This window comes from Anopheles funestus, chromosome 3RL (genome assembly GCF_943734845.2).
Source record: "Anopheles funestus chromosome 3RL, idAnoFuneDA-416_04, whole genome shotgun sequence".
NCBI classification, from domain to species: Eukaryota; Metazoa; Arthropoda; class Insecta; order Diptera; family Culicidae; genus Anopheles; species Anopheles funestus.
Genome location: NC_064599.1, coordinates 7,724,721 through 7,744,702, shown reverse-complemented (window position 1 = coordinate 7,744,702; position 19,982 = coordinate 7,724,721). Strand labels below are relative to the sequence as shown.

At 42.0% G+C, this 19,982-nt stretch overlaps 3 protein-coding genes across 8 annotated transcripts in view; 1 reads left to right on the top strand and 2 right to left on the bottom strand.

Moving 5' to 3' along the window:
• Positions 1-339: 339 nt before the first annotated feature.
• Positions 340-3,096, bottom strand: LOC125770645 (uncharacterized). The gene is made up of 2 exons (XM_049440544.1): positions 2,875-3,096; positions 340-2,767 (listed from the first exon to the last, which is right to left on the bottom strand). Exons 1-2 carry the CDS (start codon positions 2,969-2,971, stop codon positions 444-446), a joined length of 2,421 nt encoding a protein of 806 aa, XP_049296501.1. The 5' UTR covers positions 2,972-3,096; the 3' UTR covers positions 340-443.
• Positions 3,097-3,510: 414 nt separating this feature from the next.
• On the top strand, positions 3,511-4,811 carry LOC125770693 (cytoplasmic tRNA 2-thiolation protein 1). The gene is made up of 2 exons (XM_049440618.1): positions 3,511-3,630; positions 3,690-4,811. The coding sequence occupies exons 1-2, from the start codon at positions 3,583-3,585 to the stop codon at positions 4,668-4,670; spliced, it is 1,029 nt and encodes a 342-aa protein (XP_049296575.1). The 5' UTR covers positions 3,511-3,582; the 3' UTR covers positions 4,671-4,811.
• A 165-nt stretch (positions 4,812-4,976) lies between these two features.
• Positions 4,977-19,982, bottom strand: part of LOC125770623 (Down syndrome cell adhesion molecule-like protein Dscam2) — a 38,529-nt gene continuing 23,523 nt past the window's right edge. For 5 of the 6 annotated variants that reach the window (XM_049440469.1, XM_049440471.1, XM_049440472.1 and 2 more), the window contains 7 exons: positions 12,964-13,110; positions 12,115-12,822; positions 6,903-7,341; positions 6,426-6,832; positions 5,944-6,132; positions 5,624-5,798; positions 4,977-5,296 (listed from right to left, as the gene is read on the bottom strand). In XM_049440469.1, coding sequence (XP_049296426.1) covers positions 5,158-5,296; positions 5,624-5,798; positions 5,944-6,132; positions 6,426-6,832; positions 6,903-7,341; positions 12,115-12,822; positions 12,964-13,110 — 2,204 coding nt within the window. In that variant the 3' untranslated portion in view covers positions 4,977-5,157. Of the gene's footprint in view, positions 5,297-5,614; positions 5,799-5,943; positions 6,133-6,425; positions 6,833-6,902; positions 7,342-12,114; positions 12,823-12,963; positions 13,111-19,982 lie in introns of all 6 variants that reach the window. The other variant, XM_049440474.1, reaches the window with a different exon arrangement.

Sequence of the window (19,982 nt, the reverse complement as noted above, 5' to 3'; positions counted from 1 at the left end):
GTTCCATCCTGCATATGTCCTTAGAGAGAGAGAGAAAAAGGCCACTTCACGCACATCCCGGGACAGAGAGTGATTGTTTACTACAATTGTGTTAGTGTTTGCGAGAGTGTACAGGAAAATTCCTCCAGGGAGCGCGAATACATCGTGTTAACGCCCTTTTTGTAGAATCCATGCGTGAAAGGATGGCGCTTGTTTTGAGCTTTGCTTCAACACGTGTTTTGGGCGAATTTACACTGATGCCGTTTCGACCGTTGGGATGGGTCGTTTGTCAGTTAACAGTTCGGTTAATTTTTCTGCGCAACATCAAACATATCGATGGAGAATTATTGGTATCGATGTATGTATTACTTTTATTCGATTCCTACCAGAAAGGAATACGCTGATAAACAAAGTTGAATATAACTAATTACATTCGCTTATATGTATCTGTTTTTGTTTCTTCTTTACTTTCTCACCTTCCCTACCTTCTTTTTAAATGCACTCTTTTGAACTCCATGCGCCTTCTGTACGCCATTTTTCTTACTTTGCGTCGGTGCACCTTTGCTGCTCTTCTGTTCCTGCAGTTGATTTAGCTTCTTCTTCAAACGCAACGCTTCGTCAGCCTCTCGCATTTCCACCTTTACCCGCGGTTGCTTGTTTCCATCGTTCATCGAAGGTTGTTGTTTCGATTTATCCGTTCCCGGTTGGTCCTCCTTTTGTTTCTTGCTGTTGTCGGATGAACTAGGTTTTTCCTGTTTAGAGCCGTCCTTCTTCACGTTGGTCGGTTTCTGGAACACTTTCACAACATGATTCGGATCTTCACGTTGCGCTTTACGCTCTTCGCGAATGTCCTGGTAGTACCAGTCGCTCTTTTTAATCTTCTTCGGGAGCTTCATTTCTTCATCCTCCACCGGCAATTCTTCTTCCAACGATTCGTCCACAAAGTTCTTCGGAATGGCATCGGAGAATTTCTGCAATTTTGCCACGAAGAATCCATCCAGATTGTGCGTGTGAGGGTAAAACCGACGCGTTAGCTTCATCGTCGGATGAAACCGGTGCGCACCGTAGTTCGTCAAACCGTCGACGCCGAAATCGAGCCCCGTTGGTACGAGGCGCACATTGCGCCTTTTCAGCGCGAAATCGATAACCCATTCGTTTTCCTGCGGCAGAATCGAACAGGTGGAATAAACCAAATAGCCACCCGTTGACGAACTGGCCGACAGACAGTCGATTGCTGCGAGAAGCAGACGCCGTTGCAAGTTGTAGCACCGCTGCACATCAACATCCGTTTTGGTGGCCTTCACACTCGGATCCTTGGAAATGACGCCGGAACCGGTGCAGGGTGCATCGAGCAACACACGATCGAAGCCCTTCATGAGGTTGGCGTATTTGACACCGTCCACATTCGTGACGACCGCGTTCTGTATTCCGAGTCGATGGAAATTTCCCAACACCGCACGCAAACGTTCCTTGTTCGCATCGTTCACAAAGATAACACCCGTGTTCTTCATCAGCGCAGCAATGTGGGAGCTTTTGCCACCCGGCGCAGCGCACATGTCCAGTATGCGTTCGTTTTCCTCCGGCGCTAGCGCCATTACGGGCAGCATGCTGGAACCACCCTGCAGCATGTAGTGTCCGGCAAGGTACTCCGGTGTGGCACCCAGCGGGACCTGTGACGTGTAGACTACCAAACCTTCCTTCGACCACTTGCCGATCGGATCCAGATTGATTCCACGATTGATGAGCGCTTGTGCCAAATCGCGGCGACGTGTCTTAAGGCTGTTCGTACGAATCGTAACCGGACGCTGTATTTCTGACGCTTCGAGAAACTCAAGCAGCTCGTTCGGTGAAAAGATGTCCATCAGCAAACCCATGAAATACTCATTGTACGAGTAGTACATACATAAATCCTTAAGCAAAAGATCCATGTACTCGCAGCGGGAACGATTTGGATCGCGGTTCGCCGAGAAATCCGACAGCACTCCAATGACGTCCTTAATGCGAATGTTCACATCCTGCAGGTTGGTCGTTTGGGCAAGCTCTTCATCGGTTGGAAACACAAAACGTTCCCGATTAATGGCCGCTTCTGCCATTTCTGCGTCTGCTTCCTGCTTTTCACGTGCCATTCGTTTCTTCAGCTTCTTGTTCGCAGCTTCAATCGGTAGCATGTCTCCATCGTCCTCGTCATCTTCCTCTGCCTCCTCGTCCTCCTCGTCATCTTCATCCTCATCGTCATCATCATCATCCTCGGCGTCATCGTCATCTTCATCTTCCTCTTCGTCCTCCAGTTCATCATCGATATCTTCATCCTCTTCACCATCGACGCTATCCGCTTCCTCCTCCTCCTCCTCTTCTTCCAGATCACTGTCTACGTCATCGTCCTCATCCGAATCACTTTCATCTTCCGATTCGCCTTGTTGAAGGAATTTCTTCATCTGACTTTTCTTCACCAGCACTTTGCTTTTTGTTGCAGCCGGAACCTGTTGCTGGTCTTCATCCATTTCATTGTCACTATCGAACAAATTGCGGCCCTTTTCACCTCCATTCTGATGACCATTGGATGGGACGGATTGTGCTTTGCTCTTTTGACCAAGCTGTTGATACTTTTGACGACTTTTTTCCAAGTTAAATATTTCGGCTGGATCGAACGTATTGGGGCCGGTAACTTTAGTGGCCTTTTGAACCGATTTCTTCACCTTCCGTACATCTTTCTGCGCTTGTTTTGTAATCTCACGTTTCTTTAATCGTTGTTTTTGATGACGAGATAACTTCTTGCTCGAAGCATCATCTAGAAATCGATCAAAAAAGCATTAGTTTTCCGTATATTGAAGCAAATCATGATGTAAATAGCCATGCCGACATGTTACGGCTACACGTATCCAGTTTGTTGCTTACCATCATCCTTTCCAAACTGGAACACTGGTTCTGCTTGTTTGCGCGCTTTGCGTCCTGGGCCCTTTTTAGGTCTTTCAAGCTGTAATTTACGGCCCATTTTGTATCGTAGTCACAAATTCACAAACCAAACACAGAAAATCTAAACTTTAGGCACATTAAAAACGTGCACGTTGTTTGTTCAACACGAGGTTTGCGGTGATTTGACGTTTCACAGTGCACAGTGTCGTCGGCTCATCATTTTGTGGAATCGAATGGACTTTTAATTATTTGGGGAAATTTTCTAAAGAATTATTTACAACTTTTTACAGAGTTACTCAAATGTAAATATGATAAACAAAGTAAAAATAATCGATATACAAAAGGATTATTGTGCTTTGGAGAATGCTATCAAGGATAGAAATGTTAAACAATTGCATTTGAATGTACCATCAGCAGATTAAATTTCACAGTCCATTTGAGTGGTTTTTGGAAAAATTGATGTTTTGTTGTTATTAAAAATTATTTAAACTATAATTTATAAATTTATTTTATTCTTCAGCAACGGCTGTCAAATTACATACAAATTGGTTTGACAACAAAAGCCAGCACTATGGGGGGTAGGAATGCGCATCGTGCTACAAGTTTGTTAGCGACTGTAATGTAAACAACACAAACAACACCACATTTGTTCGTACAGCCCGCTTTGAATTTATTTAATTCTGGAAGAAAATGCCCATCCCGTGTCGTAGCGGTTGTGGCCGCAATGCCTTTATGCGAGTAAGTATAATTAAAACATGTTAACGTTCTGTTGTATACGATCTAACAATAAATTTCAGCGACCGAAAACTGGCGATGTGCTCTGCAAGGAATGTTTCTTTCTGGCGTTCGAGACGGAAATACACAACACTATTCAGCAGGAACATTTATTCCGCCCGGGTGAAAAGGTAGCGATCGCGGCTAGTGGTGGCAAAGACAGCACTGTTCTTGCACATGTGATGAATGTACTGAACAAACGGTACAATTACGGACTAGATCTGGTACTGCTTTCCATTGACGAAGGCATAACTGGATATCGAGATGACAGTCTTAAAACGGTGGCACAGAACCGAGATGATTACGGTATGCCGCTGCGTGTGCTATCGTATCAGGAACTGTACGGATGGACGATGGATCGCATAGTGGCGGAGATAGGTCGCAGCAACAATTGCACGTTCTGTGGTGTGTTCCGCCGCCAGGCACTGGACCGTGGGGCACGTTTAATGGAGGTCGATTGCGTAGCCACCGGACACAATGCGGACGATATCGCGGAAACCGTCATAATGAACATATTGCGTGGAGACACAGCACGGTTACGTCGTTGTTGTGATATAAAAGCGGGATCTAAAGAAGCCGATACAATCCCACGGGTAAAACCGCTAAAGTATAGCTACGAGAAGGAGATCGTGATGTACGCACACTTTAAGAAGCTGGTCTACTTTTCGACCGAATGTGTATTTGCTCCGAACGCTTACCGTGGCCATGCTCGGGCGTTCTTAAAAGATTTGGAAAAGGTACGCCCATCGGCGATCATGGACATCATTCATGCTGGCGAGCAGTTACAAATCAAGGGCACGGTGAAGAAACCGGTACGTGGGGTTTGTGGCCGGTGCGGGTTCGTATCGTCACAACAACCGTGTAAAGCTTGCGTATTGCTAGAAGGATTAAATCGTGGGTTACCTAAATTGGGCATTGGCAAGAAATCGAAAGGAGATCGAATGGTGGCTCTCCAAGAGCAACAGCTACGAGAGAAGGCACATCTTGTAAAGAACGACTTCTGATGAGTTTGAATTTGTAATATATGCAGCGTAAAGGTATGTAAGCAAAACCACTTTTACTCATTAAACACTTATTGAGAAAACGTTGTAACTTGTTACGAGTTCGGATCATTAGAATAGAAATTTGTGACCCCATCTTATCACTGATTTACATTGAATGTAAAACAAAAACCGTTTATTCAACTATAATGAAGATATAAAAATCTCATGATGTGGGTATTGTGCTACAATAACGACAATAATTTGCTCTACACTACGGGACAACTACACTGCTGACGATGGGGAGCGGGTCAGGCCGTGGACAGGGAAATGGAGGGATCGGCATTGATGTGATACTATCCACACTACCGTGTAGGATCTGATTTGGAACCGGAAACGAGGATCGAATGGACCGATCTGCAAACACCAGAGTCCAGGGAAAGTTAGATAGAGAGAGATAGAGAGATAGAGAGAGTGTGTGTCGGTTGGCTGGAAATGTACGTGATTCGTTCTATCTCATCGACGATTTGCACTCGTCCTGCCGTATAGCCTTTTCCATGGCGCGCTGCACCTCGAGATCTAGTGCCCGCTCGCGATCACTTTCCGTTTCGCTAAACTCGGCCGCTGTCACGTAGGTTTTATTGTGGTATCTACAAAACGAAGCCAAAAGGCAATTACTAGTATCTGCTGGCTGGCTGGGCCAACGAGAGTGTACCGTCGATAGGTGGCAGTGTTCCAAATCCGGTTTATTTTTGTGGTTTTGTATTTGGATTTTTTTTTTTTTTTTTTGGTATTGGCATATAGGTGGTCAATTTTGAGTTCGGGAGACGTTACTGCAGTGTCGCTTCTAGTGTCAAAAGGAGACGCGCGTGCGGCCGGCCACAATATGATGGGGCCGCTGCATAATGATGCGATGCAGTAGGGCTCCCTGGTTTTTTGGTTAGATTTTGGATCTGAGATTTAGGTACCTGAACTACCTGTGCGTACTTGAAGATGGTTGCATATCGAGGCAATGATTGTCCTTTGTCCGTAGCTGATGCCCAAAGTGGCCTTTCGCCGATGCCTGGACGTGGCGGGGCGTATTGGCACGATGATCCCTCACCGGCGATAGTTCTTTGATGGATTCCGTACTGGATTCGTGATGCAGTATGTCTGCAAACGAGCGTGTGCACGGGATCAGTTATTGGCAAAGCGTTAAAAGGTTCGAAAAGGAGGAAAAAATGAATGCAAAGAAATCAAATAACGGATAAAAGGAACTCATTCTATTACGAAAACCACAATTATTTTTGTAACGTACTTGAACAAGGTGTTTTCGATGGTATCCTAAAGGTGGGTGCGTTCGAGAATTCGTTGATGGGACTGCTACTGTCCGATTCGGAATAGTTACTCGGCCCGAAATTACGTTGTCCCATGCGTCGCAAAGCACCGTCGTCCCACTTGGAAGCGATTGATTTCGTTGAACTTGGCATATTGATTGGGGTCTCATCTGTCGAGAAACACAAAAAAAAAAAAGATTGGTTTATTTTAGCATAAAGTGTTGTTAAGAAACTGTACGTAATGTCCCCGGCTATCTAGCAAATATTGCACACAAACATTGGCAAAGTGCAACGATGCACGAAATTGTTTTTTCAACCAAGCATGAGCATGGCGTAGGTACACGGCAAGGCCAATGTAAACATATGACACTGTATATTTTCTAGCCTACGCATACGGCTTCATGGGGCAGCTGCAATAACAATTCACCAATGTTTGGATGCCGCTCAGTTCAACAACGCTCACCTGTGTTGTAAAACTGTTGCTTGTGCCAGCTCGATTTGCCCTTGATATGTCCTGGCATGTGACCGGTACTCTCCAGCAGTGGATAGGCGGTAGCATTTAAATCACACTCCGGATGGCCGAAGGTGCGAAATTGCAGCGAATAATCTATGTTCGATGGGTTTAAACTCCGGGGCTCCTTGCACAACCGACCGGTGCTCGCGTTGAACGTGGCGTAAGGCGAAATTTCGTACATCTCCGCATTTTCCTCCTTGTTGATCACCTTCACCGGCGACGCACTGTACACCTGCTGGTTGCGAATATTCTCCGACTGCTCCTTCATGCTCAGATCGGCGGACAGTGTTTGGGTGCTGTACCGATCGGAGTTGTTGGTGAAGCAAAGAATTCCACGATACTTCGCTCCAACGACGCTGGAAGACAAAACGAACAGCCATTTACCATAAGCAACGTCCTCAGACGCACTACACAGCTACTACTTACAGACTTAAAACGACCACAATGATGGTGACTATCATCACCGTCGACTGTAACCATTGGAACTCTTCCTGCTGCAACAGATCCGTATCGTTATTCTCCTCCGGAATCGCCTTATACTCCGGCGGGGGAATCTTTTCCCCCAACAGTGTCAGCGTGGCAAAGTTATACTGGGCCATCGTTTTGCCCGCATCATTGTTGGAGGTGATCTTGAGCTCGTACCAGGTGGCGGGTACAAAGTCACAGAATGAGATACTGCCGTTCGTATGCTGATCGCTGCCGGAAAGATCCGATGACACTATCGTCCAGAAGGGCGTGTGCAGGCGACGATATTCGATGGAAAAGTGTGATATTGGACAGCCACCGTTTAGCCAGGACGTTAGAAATAGGTTCAAGCAGCTCGAGTTGGTGTTGAACAGTTCTCGCTCTTCTGGGATGTGTGGAGCTTGGGGAATTTAAAGAAAAATAAAATAATGTCTAAATATTCGATCTAATCCCTTATACGTCACTCCTCTTTTTAGTCCGCGACTTCGGTTGAATCAAATAACAAAAAAACGAAGAGCAATACATCCTCATGAGGCACTCTGCTTCAATAGGTTCAAGATTTCATTTCTACGGATATTGAGTTGATCAAAGTTGGACCAATTAAGAAGTTTCCTTTTTCCTCCTCTAATTATCCGATGAGAGTGAGTATTGATTTACGGACGTCAAATGGGGGAACAGGATAAGGTACACAGGATTAAATCTTGTCCAGTTTCATGAGAAGGATTCCAAAATACATTGAAAATGTACTTTAAAACATGAATCAATATACATTGTACAACCACAAACTGGGGAGTTCTTTGACCTAACGATCTCTAAGGACACGTGGGCAATTTCTGGCTTATTAGACGTATGTTTTTTTTACCACGTAGCAGCCCTTGCTTCGAGAGGCCCTTGCTCCAGATGGGATTTGATACCCAGTCCTGTCGTGTGGATAGTTTACGCTTAATAAAATAAGTCACATAGTATATCATGTGAACACAGCATCATTTGTAGAGATCTGTTCCCAGAATGTTCGTCGATAGATTTCAAAAATCGTTCAAAAAGTCGAAAAGCTCTTCAACCTACATTATGCACACGTTTACAATGTCCACAACCCACCCACACACACACACAGTTGGATAGTAGGATTATCGATTCGAGCTTTGGTATTCGAATGCCGATATCGTTACAACGCGTGCTTGCCCCCTGTCTGTCAAGCACCATTTGCACGTGACATCAATCAGCGCGCAGCAAATTCGCGGAGGATTGTCATTAAACAATTGGTTCGATAAACCCCTGGCCGGTACTACGAATGAGAACCAACCAAAAAAAAAACGGACCTCAACTCGGAAGCATCCCCGTTTTTTTGTTGTTGTTGTTCTGCTGCATCTCCCGTCGAAGGTTGAATGATGTTGTGGAATAATTAATGATGTGTGTAGTGAGGCTAACGAGTGAGTGAGTGAGTCATCTCTCGATTGCATTACGAGTTGGTACGTTGTCATTTCACGATCAGGGGGGGTGGGGAGTGAGGAAAGGAACCGAAAGCGGGGAGTAAATCATTTAGCCTGATTTCAGCTAGTCTTGCAACATCACGACACTGATGTTGGAGTTCGTGCCGATGACGCTCAAATACAGTAGCGTACACTTTACGCGTACGAATCGAGTAAAATGCTTGCGTGGGAATCTGTCCATGTGTGTGTGTGTGTTTGTGGATAGTTGTTAAATAGTCAAATTAATCCATTCAATTACATCAGCACATCAAGCGAGAGAGAGAGAGAGAGAGAGAGAGAGAGGGCTTCTACCGAAGGGCTAGGCTTTCGCAGGATAAACGACTCATCACTCACTGGTACGACATCGGGACGACAGAAGCAGGAATTCAGCTCTTCATGGGCCTTCAGGCTTTTGCCCTGGTTGCACCACACTCCCACTCCTGCTCGCTGTGAGGATCGTGAGCACATATCGTCGTGTGCGGCTAAATGTATCGGGCCCGGGCACGGGATCGGATCGATAAATAGTCCAAACGTTTGGTTGGATTTTGGGGTGGTACACCCATGTTTTCCCCCCGGCATACCACCGTGTGTATGTATCCTATGTAGCACGCTCCGATCCGGCTTTGTGTCCCGGTTTTCCTCCAAACCTCCAAAACCAAAAGCAATCGACCACCGAAACCGATTCTAATGCTGGCGACTGACGTACTCGGTTTTACTCGGACTCGGTTGTGTATTATGTTTCGTAAGCCTGGGATCTTGTGTGTGCCTTTCCTTTCAGCCTTCAGGTCCAGCAAATGCAAAAGGACACGATTTTATGTTTCCCACCATTCCGCACCGTGCACCGTGTGTGCATCGGTGCGAACCGTGTATTTGCGTGTGTGTCATTTGGGTCTCCGGAAGTGATGGGACGACACTGGAGAAAAGAAAGGACACACAGGAGGAAGATCGTGTATGTGTGATGCTGCATATGAAGGGGACAGATCTCACTCACTCACTCTCTCTCTCTCTCTGTGTATGTGTGCCATGCAGCCGTGTGCACATTAGGGTTTGGGGTTCATTGAGGTGTATAATTAAACGTACATTTAATGATGCTCCACGGGATGCTTCCCCCCTCCGGGCTTACCGCCCCTCCTATATCTCCCCCCAACATCTCTAGAGACATCTCGGGGAAGGCATGCTTATCATTCGTCTGTGTCAAGATTTTTCCTGCCCCCCGGCTTTTGTTATCTGCTACGCTTTTGATAGCCCGGAAAGGGGAAAAGGAAGCCAAAGCCCGTGTGTGCCGTTTTACGATGGGCGGCGGGGGCGAAAAAGCTCACCGAAAAAGCGTATACGAGAAGAGATTAGGCCACCGGGTGGTCGGTTGTACGAGTTCCTTCAAATGTTGCACAATTTGCACCGTACCCGGTGGCCCCCTTTTGTACCATTTGCACCAGGCTTTGCGACATATGTGAAATGTGTCGAACTGTGTGCGCATTTCGGTTCCCCAAGCGGGCCGACCATTCGTGGCCGGTGCGAATTGTTCGACTCAGCAAGTTGCACCCGATCTGCTGCGAGATACGGGCTCGCTTTGGATAATTATGGCAACGCCGGACGGTACCTTTCGCATATGCTTTCGATATGCGCACCTTTCGGCTATGGAATGCCCCAAGGGGGGGGATAGGGAATGGAATTGGATATATTTTTAATTTTATTCCTTTCGGAATCAAACTCACAATGAGCAAACACCGACCTTGTTTCGGGACCTTGTCCACCTCGAAGCTCAGATTGCCTGCGGTGTACGGTGGAACTTCATCATCCGTATAAAATGCAAATGCAAATAAAATAACACACACCACAAGAAAAGAAAAAGCTGGTAAAGCTATAATCTGCCCACACACACACAGTTCAGGAGATTTGAGATCGTTGAGATAGTTTTAACAATTCATCGGTTATATCCTCGGTGCTGCATTTATCTGCACACGGACACAAAAACGACATCTCACCCCTTTTGGATGTACCCTAGGTTGCGGTTAGAAATAAATCAATTTGCATCACTAATCGAATCTGCCCATCTTTTCTTCGTCTTCTTCTTGGTGGTAGATACTTTCTAATTTCTTCATTCCCGGGATGCTTCAGAGCATCCGATGGCGACAGCCTTAATAATGAGTCAGAGTGAGATGTAAATAAAGGCTGAATCTCGAACATTTTCCACCCGAGCGCGTTACGGGACAGCATTACTGGATGCTATACCCCCTCAGGAATGCACTGGAATGCATTGTCAATTTATGCTGTTTGTATATGTAAATAAACGAAACTTATGTTCCGTCCCTTACCAACTCGCCCTCATTCGATGTGCGCCCCCAGGTTGGATATTTATCATGTGCAAATGCTCTCACACAAACTGGAATGCAAATGGTGCTGCTACTGCTGCTGTTGGATGCATCCTGGATATCGTTAGGGTTGGATGCATCCAGCATCCAGCTACCTGGAGCTGTGCATTTTAGTCTCCATCCCGAAGATGCCGAAGGCTTCTTTGCGAGATGTATTTTAATGGAACCGCCACTTGGGGAGTTAGCACCGGGCAGACCGAGTGAAGGAATTGTACACTCGTACAGACAAATCCCTTTCAGAGCTTATCGTAACCCGAATCATCAAAGTTTATGACAATTAGCCTTGGCCAGATTATGTATGTGGGCTCCCCACGGGGAACGAAAGGAACGAAAACGGGGAGGAAAGGAATAAATGTAATAAAGTTACTCTATTACAGCACGTGATGTGCTAGCGTAACAGTGAGCTTTTATGAACCCTTTTAATCTATACTGCTTCTAGGAAAAGGGTTTTAGTTAAAAAGAAGAAGCTTTCGGGTGTGAGGACACACAACAGTTGGAGTAGGTATGGCGTTGATTCTCGTTGTCCTGTACGAGGGAACGTTTGGGGGTTTCAGTCTAGTTTTATTTTTGTGTTGCATTCCAATGAAATTTCAGAAATCCATTATTGGAACAGCTTTTCGAGACGCTTTTGAGGAAGCCTTATACATCAACCTGTACCGTGACGAAACTTCCATCCATTATTATTCGACCATAGCAAATGGACAATAGACACACAAGACTTCAAAAGCGTAGAACTTTTAGATCACTTTCTATAGCCCGTACCTATGTTTTTAGTGTCATATTCCTGAGTATGAGTATGACATCATTACACGTTCGACAACCAGGGAAAGACTTGACGGAATTATTTACAATTGTTAAGTCAAAAACCTACCCAAATTACCATTGTGTTTGATTTTATTGGCATAGAGTTGTCACACAATGTAACTTCTTCTGTTTTCTACTGAGTGCAGGTCCGGAATAAAGGAAGTTTTCATTCTGCAATTCAAATTAGCTCGAAGTGAAGAAAGACTTTGTTCCAGAAATGATTCGATCGGTGTCATTGTCATAGAAATAAATAACAAATATTAATTCCCTGTGGTGGTAAACTCGCTCCACTCCTTAAAAGAAACTTGCATCTTCCAACGTCGAAATGTTGAGAAGATTTTAGATCACATCCATGTCCGTCAGTAACCTCAGAACTATTTCAAACTTTTGTCTTTTAGAGACTTTCGAAAATATCTTATTTACTATTCTCCAAAGATATCACAATTGACAACATTATTAAACTACCCAATAATGGTCGAATATAGAGAAATACGACTACGTCAGCAGTTACTCAGCATGGTTACTCACCTTTTCCCTTGGTACGCACGGCCAGCTCCTCAGTAAACATCCCTATACCGACCTTGTTGTGTGCGTTGATCTTTAGAATGTACTGAGTGCCACACTTGAGACCGTTCAGCGTGTACGCCATCTGATCGCTCGGTATTGCCACGTTCGACCACGTCCCGCTCGTCGTACGATAGTACAGATTGTACCCCTGGATGGGAGCACCCCCATCGCTGGCCACCTCCCACGTCACGCGCAAACTGTCGAACGACGTGTACTGGATCGAGAGCTGCGTCACATTCGGTGTTTGCAGCGCTATCAGCATATAGTGTATCTCGTCCTCGCCGAAGAGATTCTTAGCGGAGCAGGTAAAGTTACCAGCAATCTGTGGCTCGACGCTATGTATCTTGAGAAACCCTTGCGATATGACGTAATACTGGCTGAAGGTGACGGCCTGGTCCTTCGTCAACCATCGAGTGCGAGGTGTCGGATTACCGACGGCGACACATTCCAGCACGAGACTCACACCGACCGGCACCTTAAGCAGCCGCGAAAAGGACGCAATTTTGGCCGGTGCCCGAGTGTTGGTCGTTTGCGATACCACCATCGTTGGATCGCCTTCGCCCTTCACCGTCGATGCCGTCACCCAAAAGTCGTATTTGTTGTTCTCGCTCAGTCCCCGCACCTCGAACATCGACGGTCGTCCGGTTTCGTCCACGCGCACGATGTTATCTGGAAATTAGATGCCGACCATCATCAAAGGCGACAGCAGGCAAGAGGAAAAAAAACCCGAGAAAACGGAAATAATAGCCTCCAATTAGTATCATGTACAAGTGGCCGCTTGGCGGTAACACATTTGTCAAAGTCAGTTACGTTTCGGAGAGCCTTTCTTGCCGTGGTCCTTGCCGTACACCGTGTAATGAGTGATGATGCCATTTGGATGCGCCGGCGGTAACCAGGATACCAGAATCGAATCTGCCGTCAAGGTGAGCGCTTTGATGCCAGCGGGTGCTTCGGGAACTGTGGGTGTATTGGGAAGGATGAGAATTCAAAAGACAGGTGCAAAATGGGTTATGTTTTATTTTGCAGTTTATTTTAAGAATATTGTAGAATTAAAATAAGGTAAAAGAATGTTATAGCAGCCCGGTTGTCGACGGTTCCACACGACAGGACCGGGTATCAAATCCCATCCGAATCGTTCCCCTGCGTCGACTATCATTTTGCGTAGTAAAAACATAAGTCTAATAAGCAAGAAATGGCCGGCATAACCTTAGAGATCGTGTAGCCAAGAAGAAGATAGTTGAAAGCTTAAAAAATGAATGGTTAAATTGTAAATGCATCATTTTATGCTAATAAAGGTTATTGTCCGAATTGAATAAATAAATGAAATAAACCATTAAGGAACCCGATCGCTGTATCTGCGAGCGAACGTATTAGTAAAACTGTTAAAGAATTGAATTAAAAACATTAACCCATTTGCATGTTTGAAACTAATATAAATCATAATCCCAATGACTTGTACATTTTGCCAAACTGCAATTGCGTTTTTGCCAATCTTCAAAGGAACTACGCGTATGAATGGAGCCATACGCGATGTATTATATATACTATTACCATGGCTTCGATCGACTCACACGGGGCTGTAGCGTACCATTTCGATGATCAAAGGCTAGTCGTAATTTATCGAAATTGAGATATCGTCGCGTCCGAAATTGGATGCGGTACACAGTGCAATGCATATCATTAAACATATTCGCACGTCGTCCGTTTCGCTGATCTAAACTTCCCTTTATTTAAAGCCTTATTTGAGTGAAGAGAAACTTATTGCAACAAATTCGCATTCAAAAAAATCAATTTATAAAATTTTGCTAAATTTCCCTAAAAAAACTAAGGCTATAGCCTTACGAAATTTTTACATTTTTAGATTTTTTTTAATTTTCTTAAATTTTTTATTCTTTTTTTTATTTCAAACATTATTTGAGTGAAAAGAAACTTATTTCAACCGATTGGCATTAAAATAAATCAATTTAAATTTTTTTGCAAAATTTCCCAAAAAAATCGTAAGGGGTAAGCCTTATGAAATTTTCGAGTTGAAAAATTTTTTGAAATTTTTTTGTTATTTTGTATTCTTTCTTTATTTTAAAGCATTATTTGAGTGAAAAGAAACTTATTGTAACAAATTTGCAGTAAAATACATCAACTTATAAATGAGGAAAAAAATGAGGAAAATTTAACATTTTCTCAAACAGGGTATGGAACTTGATTCCTCGAATAACTTCCGACACAGACATCTGAGGGCATGGCCGTCTAAGAAGAAAATGTAGCCATTGGTGCCATCTATCGACCACAAGTTAAAGATTGGCGATCCGTTGGATATCGACCAAGTTATAGACAAAACTTGTTGCAAAAATGAAGAAAATTTTACATTTTCACAAACAGGGTATGGAACTTGATTCCTCGAATAACTTCCGACACAGACATCTGAGGGCATGGCCGTCCAAGAAGAAAATGTAGCCATTGGTGCCATCTATCGACCACAAGTTAAAGATTGGCGATCCGTTGGATATCGACCGAGTTATAGCCAAAACTTGGTGCAAAAATGAGTCTTATGGAATTTTCAAATTGTTAGAATTTTTTTAATTTTCTTAAATTTTTTATTCGTTTTTTTATTTAAAACATTCTTTGAGTGAAAAGAAACTTATTTCAACCGATTGGCATTAGAAGAAATCAATTTAATTTTTTTTGCAAAATTTCCCAAAAAAATCGTAAGGGGTAAGCCTTATGAAATTTTCGAGTTGAAAAATTTTTTGAAATTTTTTTGTTATTTTGTATTCTTTCTTTATTTTAAAGCATTATTTGAGTGAAAAGAAACTTATTGTAACAAATTTGCAGTAAAATACATCAACTTATACATGAGGAAAAAAATGAGGAAAATTTAACATTTTCTCAAACAGGGTATGGAACTTGATTCCTCGAATAACTTCCGACACAGACATCTGAGGGCATGGCCGTCCAAGAAGAAAATGTAGCCATTGGTGCCATCTATCGACCACAAGTTAAAGATTGGCGATCCGTTGGATATCGACCAAGTTATAGACAAAACTTGTTGCAAAAATGAAGAAAATTTTACATTTTCACAAACAGGGTATGGAACTTGATTCCTCGAATAACTTCCGACACAGACATCTGAGGGCATGGCCGTCCAAGAAGAAAATGTAGCCATTGGTGCCATCTATCGACCACAAGTTAAAGATTGGCGATCCGTTGGATATCGATCGAGTTATAGACAAAACTTGTTGCAAAAATGAAGAAAATTTTACATTTTCACAAACAGGGTATGGAACTTGATTCCTCGAATAACTTCCGACACAGACATCTGAGGGCATGGCCGTCTAAGAAGAAAATGTAGCCATTGGTGCCATCTATCGACCACAAGTTAAAGATTGGCGATCCGTTGGATATCGACCGAGTTATAGACAAAATTTGTTGCAAATATGAAGAAAATTTTACATTTTCACAAACAGGGTATGGAACTTGATTTCTCGAATAACTTCCGACACAGACATCTTAGGGCATGGCCGTCCAAGAAGAAAATGTAGCCATTGGTGCCATCTATCGACCACAAGTTAAAGATTGGCGATCCGTTGGATATCGACCAAGTTATAGACAAAACTTGATGCAAAAATGAAGAAAATTTTACATTTTCACAAACAGGGTATGGAACTTGATTCCTCGAATAACTTCCGACACAGACATCTGAGGGCATGGCCGTCCAAGAAGAAAATGTAGCCATTGAAATGTAGCTATCGATCGAGTTATAGACAAAACTTGTTGCAAAAATGAAGAAAATTTTACATTTTCACAAACAGGGTATGGAACTTGATTCCTCGAATAACTTCCGACACAGACATGTGAGGGCATGGCCGTCCAAGAAGAAAATGTAGCCATTGGTGCCATCTATCAACCACAAGTTAAAGATTGGCGATCCGTTGGATATCGATCGAGTTATAGACAAAACTTGTTGCAAAAATGAAGAAAATTTTACATTTTCACAAACAGGGTATGGAACTTGATTCCTTGAATAACTTCCGACACAGACATGTGAGGGCATGGCCGTCCAAGAAGAAAATGTAGCCATTGGTGCCATCTATCGACCACAAGTTAAAGAATGGCGATCCGTTGGATATCGACCGAGTTATAGGCGAAACTTGGGGCAAAAACGAGCCTTATGAAATTTTAAAATTTTTAGAATTTTTTTAATTTTCTTATTTTTTTCATTCTTTTTTTTATTTAAAACATTATTTGAGTGAAAAGAAACTTATTTCAACCGATTGGCATTAGAAGAAATCAATTTAAATTTTTTTGCAAAATTTCCCAAAAAATCGTAAGGGGTAAGCCTTATGAAATTTTCGAGTTGAAAAATTTTTTGAATTTTTTTTGTTATTTTGTATTCTTTCTTTATTTTAAAGCATTATTTGAGTGAAAAGAAACTTATTGTAACAAATTTGCAGTAAAATACATCAACTTATACATGAGGAAAAAAATGAGGAAAATTTAACATTATCTCAAACAGGGTATGGAACTTGATTCCTCGAATAACTTCCGACACAGACATCTGAGGGCATGGCCGTCCAAGAAGAAAATGTAGCCATTGGTGCCATCTATCGACCACAAGTTAAAGATTGGCGATCCGTTGGATATCGACCAAGTTATAGACAAAACTTGTTGCAAAAATGAAGAAAATTTTACATTTTCACAAACAGGGTATGGAACTTGATTCCTCGAATAACTTCCGACACAGACATCTGAGGGCATGGCCGTCCAAGAAGAAAATGTAGCCATTGGTGCCATCTATCGACCACAAGTTAAAGATTGGCGATCCGTTGGATATCGACCGAGTTATAGCCAAAACTTGGTGCAAAAATGAGTCTTATGGAATTTTCAAATTGTTAGAATTTTTTTAATTTTCTTATTTTTTTCATTCTTTTTTTTATTTAAAACATTATTTGAGTGAAAAGAAACTTATTTCAACCGATTGGCATTAGAAGAAATCAATTTAAATTTTTTTGCAAAATTTCCCAAAAAAATCGTAAGGGGTAAGCCTTATGAAATTTTCGAGTTGAAAAATTTTTTGAATTTTTTTTGTCATTTTTTATTCTTTTTTTATTTTAAAGCATTATTTGAGTGAAAAGAAACTTATTGTAACAAATTTGCAGTAAAATACATCAACTTATAAATGAGGAAAAAAATGAGGAAAATTTAACATTTTCTCAAACAGGGTATGGAACTTGATTTCTCGAATAACTTCCGACACAGACATCTTAGGGCATGGCCGTCCAAGAAGAAAACGTAGCCATTGGTGCCATCTATCAACCACAAGTTAAAGATTGGCGATCCGTTGGATATCGACCAAGTTATAGACAAAACTTGATGCAAAAATGAAGAAAATTTTACATTTTCACAAACAGGGTATGGAACTTGATTCCTCGAATAACTTCCGACACAGACATCTGAGGGCATGGCCGTCCAAGAAGAAAATGTAGCCATTGGTGCCATCTATCGACCACAAGTTAAAGATTGGCGATCCGTTGGATATCGATCGAGTTATAGACAAAACTTGTTGCAAAAATGAAGAAAATTTTACATTTTCACAAACAGGGTATGGAACTTGATTCCTCGAATAACTTCCGACACAGACATCTGAGGGCATGGCCGTCCAAGAAGAAAATGTAGCCATTGGTGCCATCTATCGACCACAAGTTAAAGAATGGCGATCCGTTGGATATCGATCGAGTTATAGACAAAATTTGTTGCAAATATGAAGAAAATTTTACATTTTCACAAACAGGGTATGGAACTTGATTCCTCGAATAACTTCCGACAAAGACATCTGAGGGCATGGCCGTCCAAGAAGAAAATGAGGCCATTGGTGCCATCTATCGACCACAAGTTAAAGATTGGCGATCCGTTGGATATCGATCGAGTTATAGACAAAACTTGTTGCAAAAATGAAGAAAATTTTACATTTTCACAAACAGGGTATGGAACTTGATTCCTCGAATAACTTCCGACAAAGACATCTGAGGGCATGGCCGTCCAAGAAGAAAATGTAGCCATTGGTGCCATCTATCGACCACAAGTTAAAGATTGGCGATCCGTTGGATACCGACCGAGTTATAGGCAAAACTTGGTGCAAAAACGAGCCTTATGAAATTTTCAAATTTTTAGAATTTTTTTTATTTTTTTATTTTTTTCATTCTTTTTTTTATTTAAAACATTATTTGAGTGAAAAGAAACTTATTTCAACCGATTGGCATTAGAAGAAATCAATTTAAATTTTTTTGCAAAATTTCCCAAAAAATCGTAAGGGGTAAGCCTTATGAAATTTTCGAGTTGAAAAATTTTTTGAATTTTTTTTGTTATTTTGTATTCTTTCTTTATTTTAAAGCATTATTTGAGTGAAAAGAAACTTATTGTAACAAATTTGCAGTAAAATAAATCAACTTATACATGAGGAAAAAAATGAGGAAAATTTAACATTTTCTCAAACAGGGTATGGAACTTGATTCCTCGAATAACTTCCGACACAGACATCTGAGGGCATGGCCGTCCAAGAAGAAAATGTAGCCATTGGTGCCATCTATCGACCACAAGTTAAAGATTGGCGATCCGTTGGATATCGACCAAGTTATAGACAAAACTTGTTGCAAAAATGAAGAAAATTTTACATTTTCACAAACAGGGTATGGAACTTGATTCCTCGAATAACTTCCGACACAGACATCTGAGGGCATGGCCGTCCAAGAAGAAAATGTAGCCATTGGTGCCATCTATCGACCACAAGTTAAAGATTGGCGATCCGTTGGATATCGATCGAGTTATAGACAAAATTTGTTGCAAAAATGAGTCTTATGGAATTTTCAAATTGTTAGAATTTTTTTAATTTTCTTAAATTTTTTATTCGTTTTTTTATTTAAAACATTATTTGAGTGAAAAGAAACTTATTTCAACCGATTGGCATTAAAATAAATCAATTTAAATTTTTTTGCAAAATTTCCCAAAAAAATCGTAAGGGGTAAGCCTTATGAAATTTTCGAGTTGAAAAATTTTTTGAAATTTTTTTGTTATTTTGTATTCTTTCTTTATTTTAAAGCATTATTTGAGTGAAAAGAAACTTATTGTAACAAATTTGCAGTAAAATACATCAACTTATAAATGAGGAAAAAAATGAGGAAAATTTAACATTTTCTCAAACAGGGTATGGAACTTGATTCCTCGAATAACTTCCGATACAGACATCTGAGGGCATGGCCGTCCAAGAAGAAAATGTAGCCATTGGTGCCATCTATCGACCACAAGTTAAAGATTGGCGATCCGTTGGATATCGACCAAGTTATAGACAAAACTTGTTGCAAAAATGAAGAAAATTTTACATTTTCACAAACAGGGTATGGAGCTTGATTCCTCGAATAACTTCCGACACAGACATCTGAGGGCATGGCCGTCCAAGAAAAAAATGTAGCCATTGGTGCCATCTATCGACCACAAGTTAAAGATTGGCGATCCGTTGGATATCGATCGAGTTATAGACAAAACTTGTTGCAAAAATGAAGAAAATTTTACATTTTCACAAACAGGGTATGGAACTTGATTCCTCGAATAACTTCCGACACAGACATCTGAGGGCATGGCCGTCCAAGAAGAAAATGTAGCCATTGGTGCCATCTATCGACCACAAGTTAAAGAATGGCGATCCGTTGGATATCGATCGAGTTATAGACAAAATTTGTTGCAAATATGAAGAAAATTTTACATTTTCACAAACAGGGTATGGAACTTGATTCCTCGAATAACTTCCGACAAAGACATCTGAGGGCATGGCCGTCCAAGAA

Excerpts from the sequence above, each read along its gene's own strand:
- LOC125770645 (XM_049440544.1), bottom strand. The coding sequence starts at position 2,971 with ATGGGCCGTAAATTACAGCTTGAAAGACCTAAAAAGGGCCCAGGACGC. Across the intron at positions 2,768-2,874 it reads CCAGTTTGGAAAGGATGATG|ATGATGCTTCGAGCAAGAAG; the intron begins GTAAGCAACAAA and ends ATCGATTTCTAG.
- LOC125770693 (XM_049440618.1), top strand. The coding sequence starts at position 3,583 with ATGCCCATCCCGTGTCGTAGCGGTTGTGGCCGCAATGCCTTTATGCGA. Across the intron at positions 3,631-3,689 it reads GCCGCAATGCCTTTATGCGA|CGACCGAAAACTGGCGATGT; the intron begins GTAAGTATAATT and ends AATAAATTTCAG.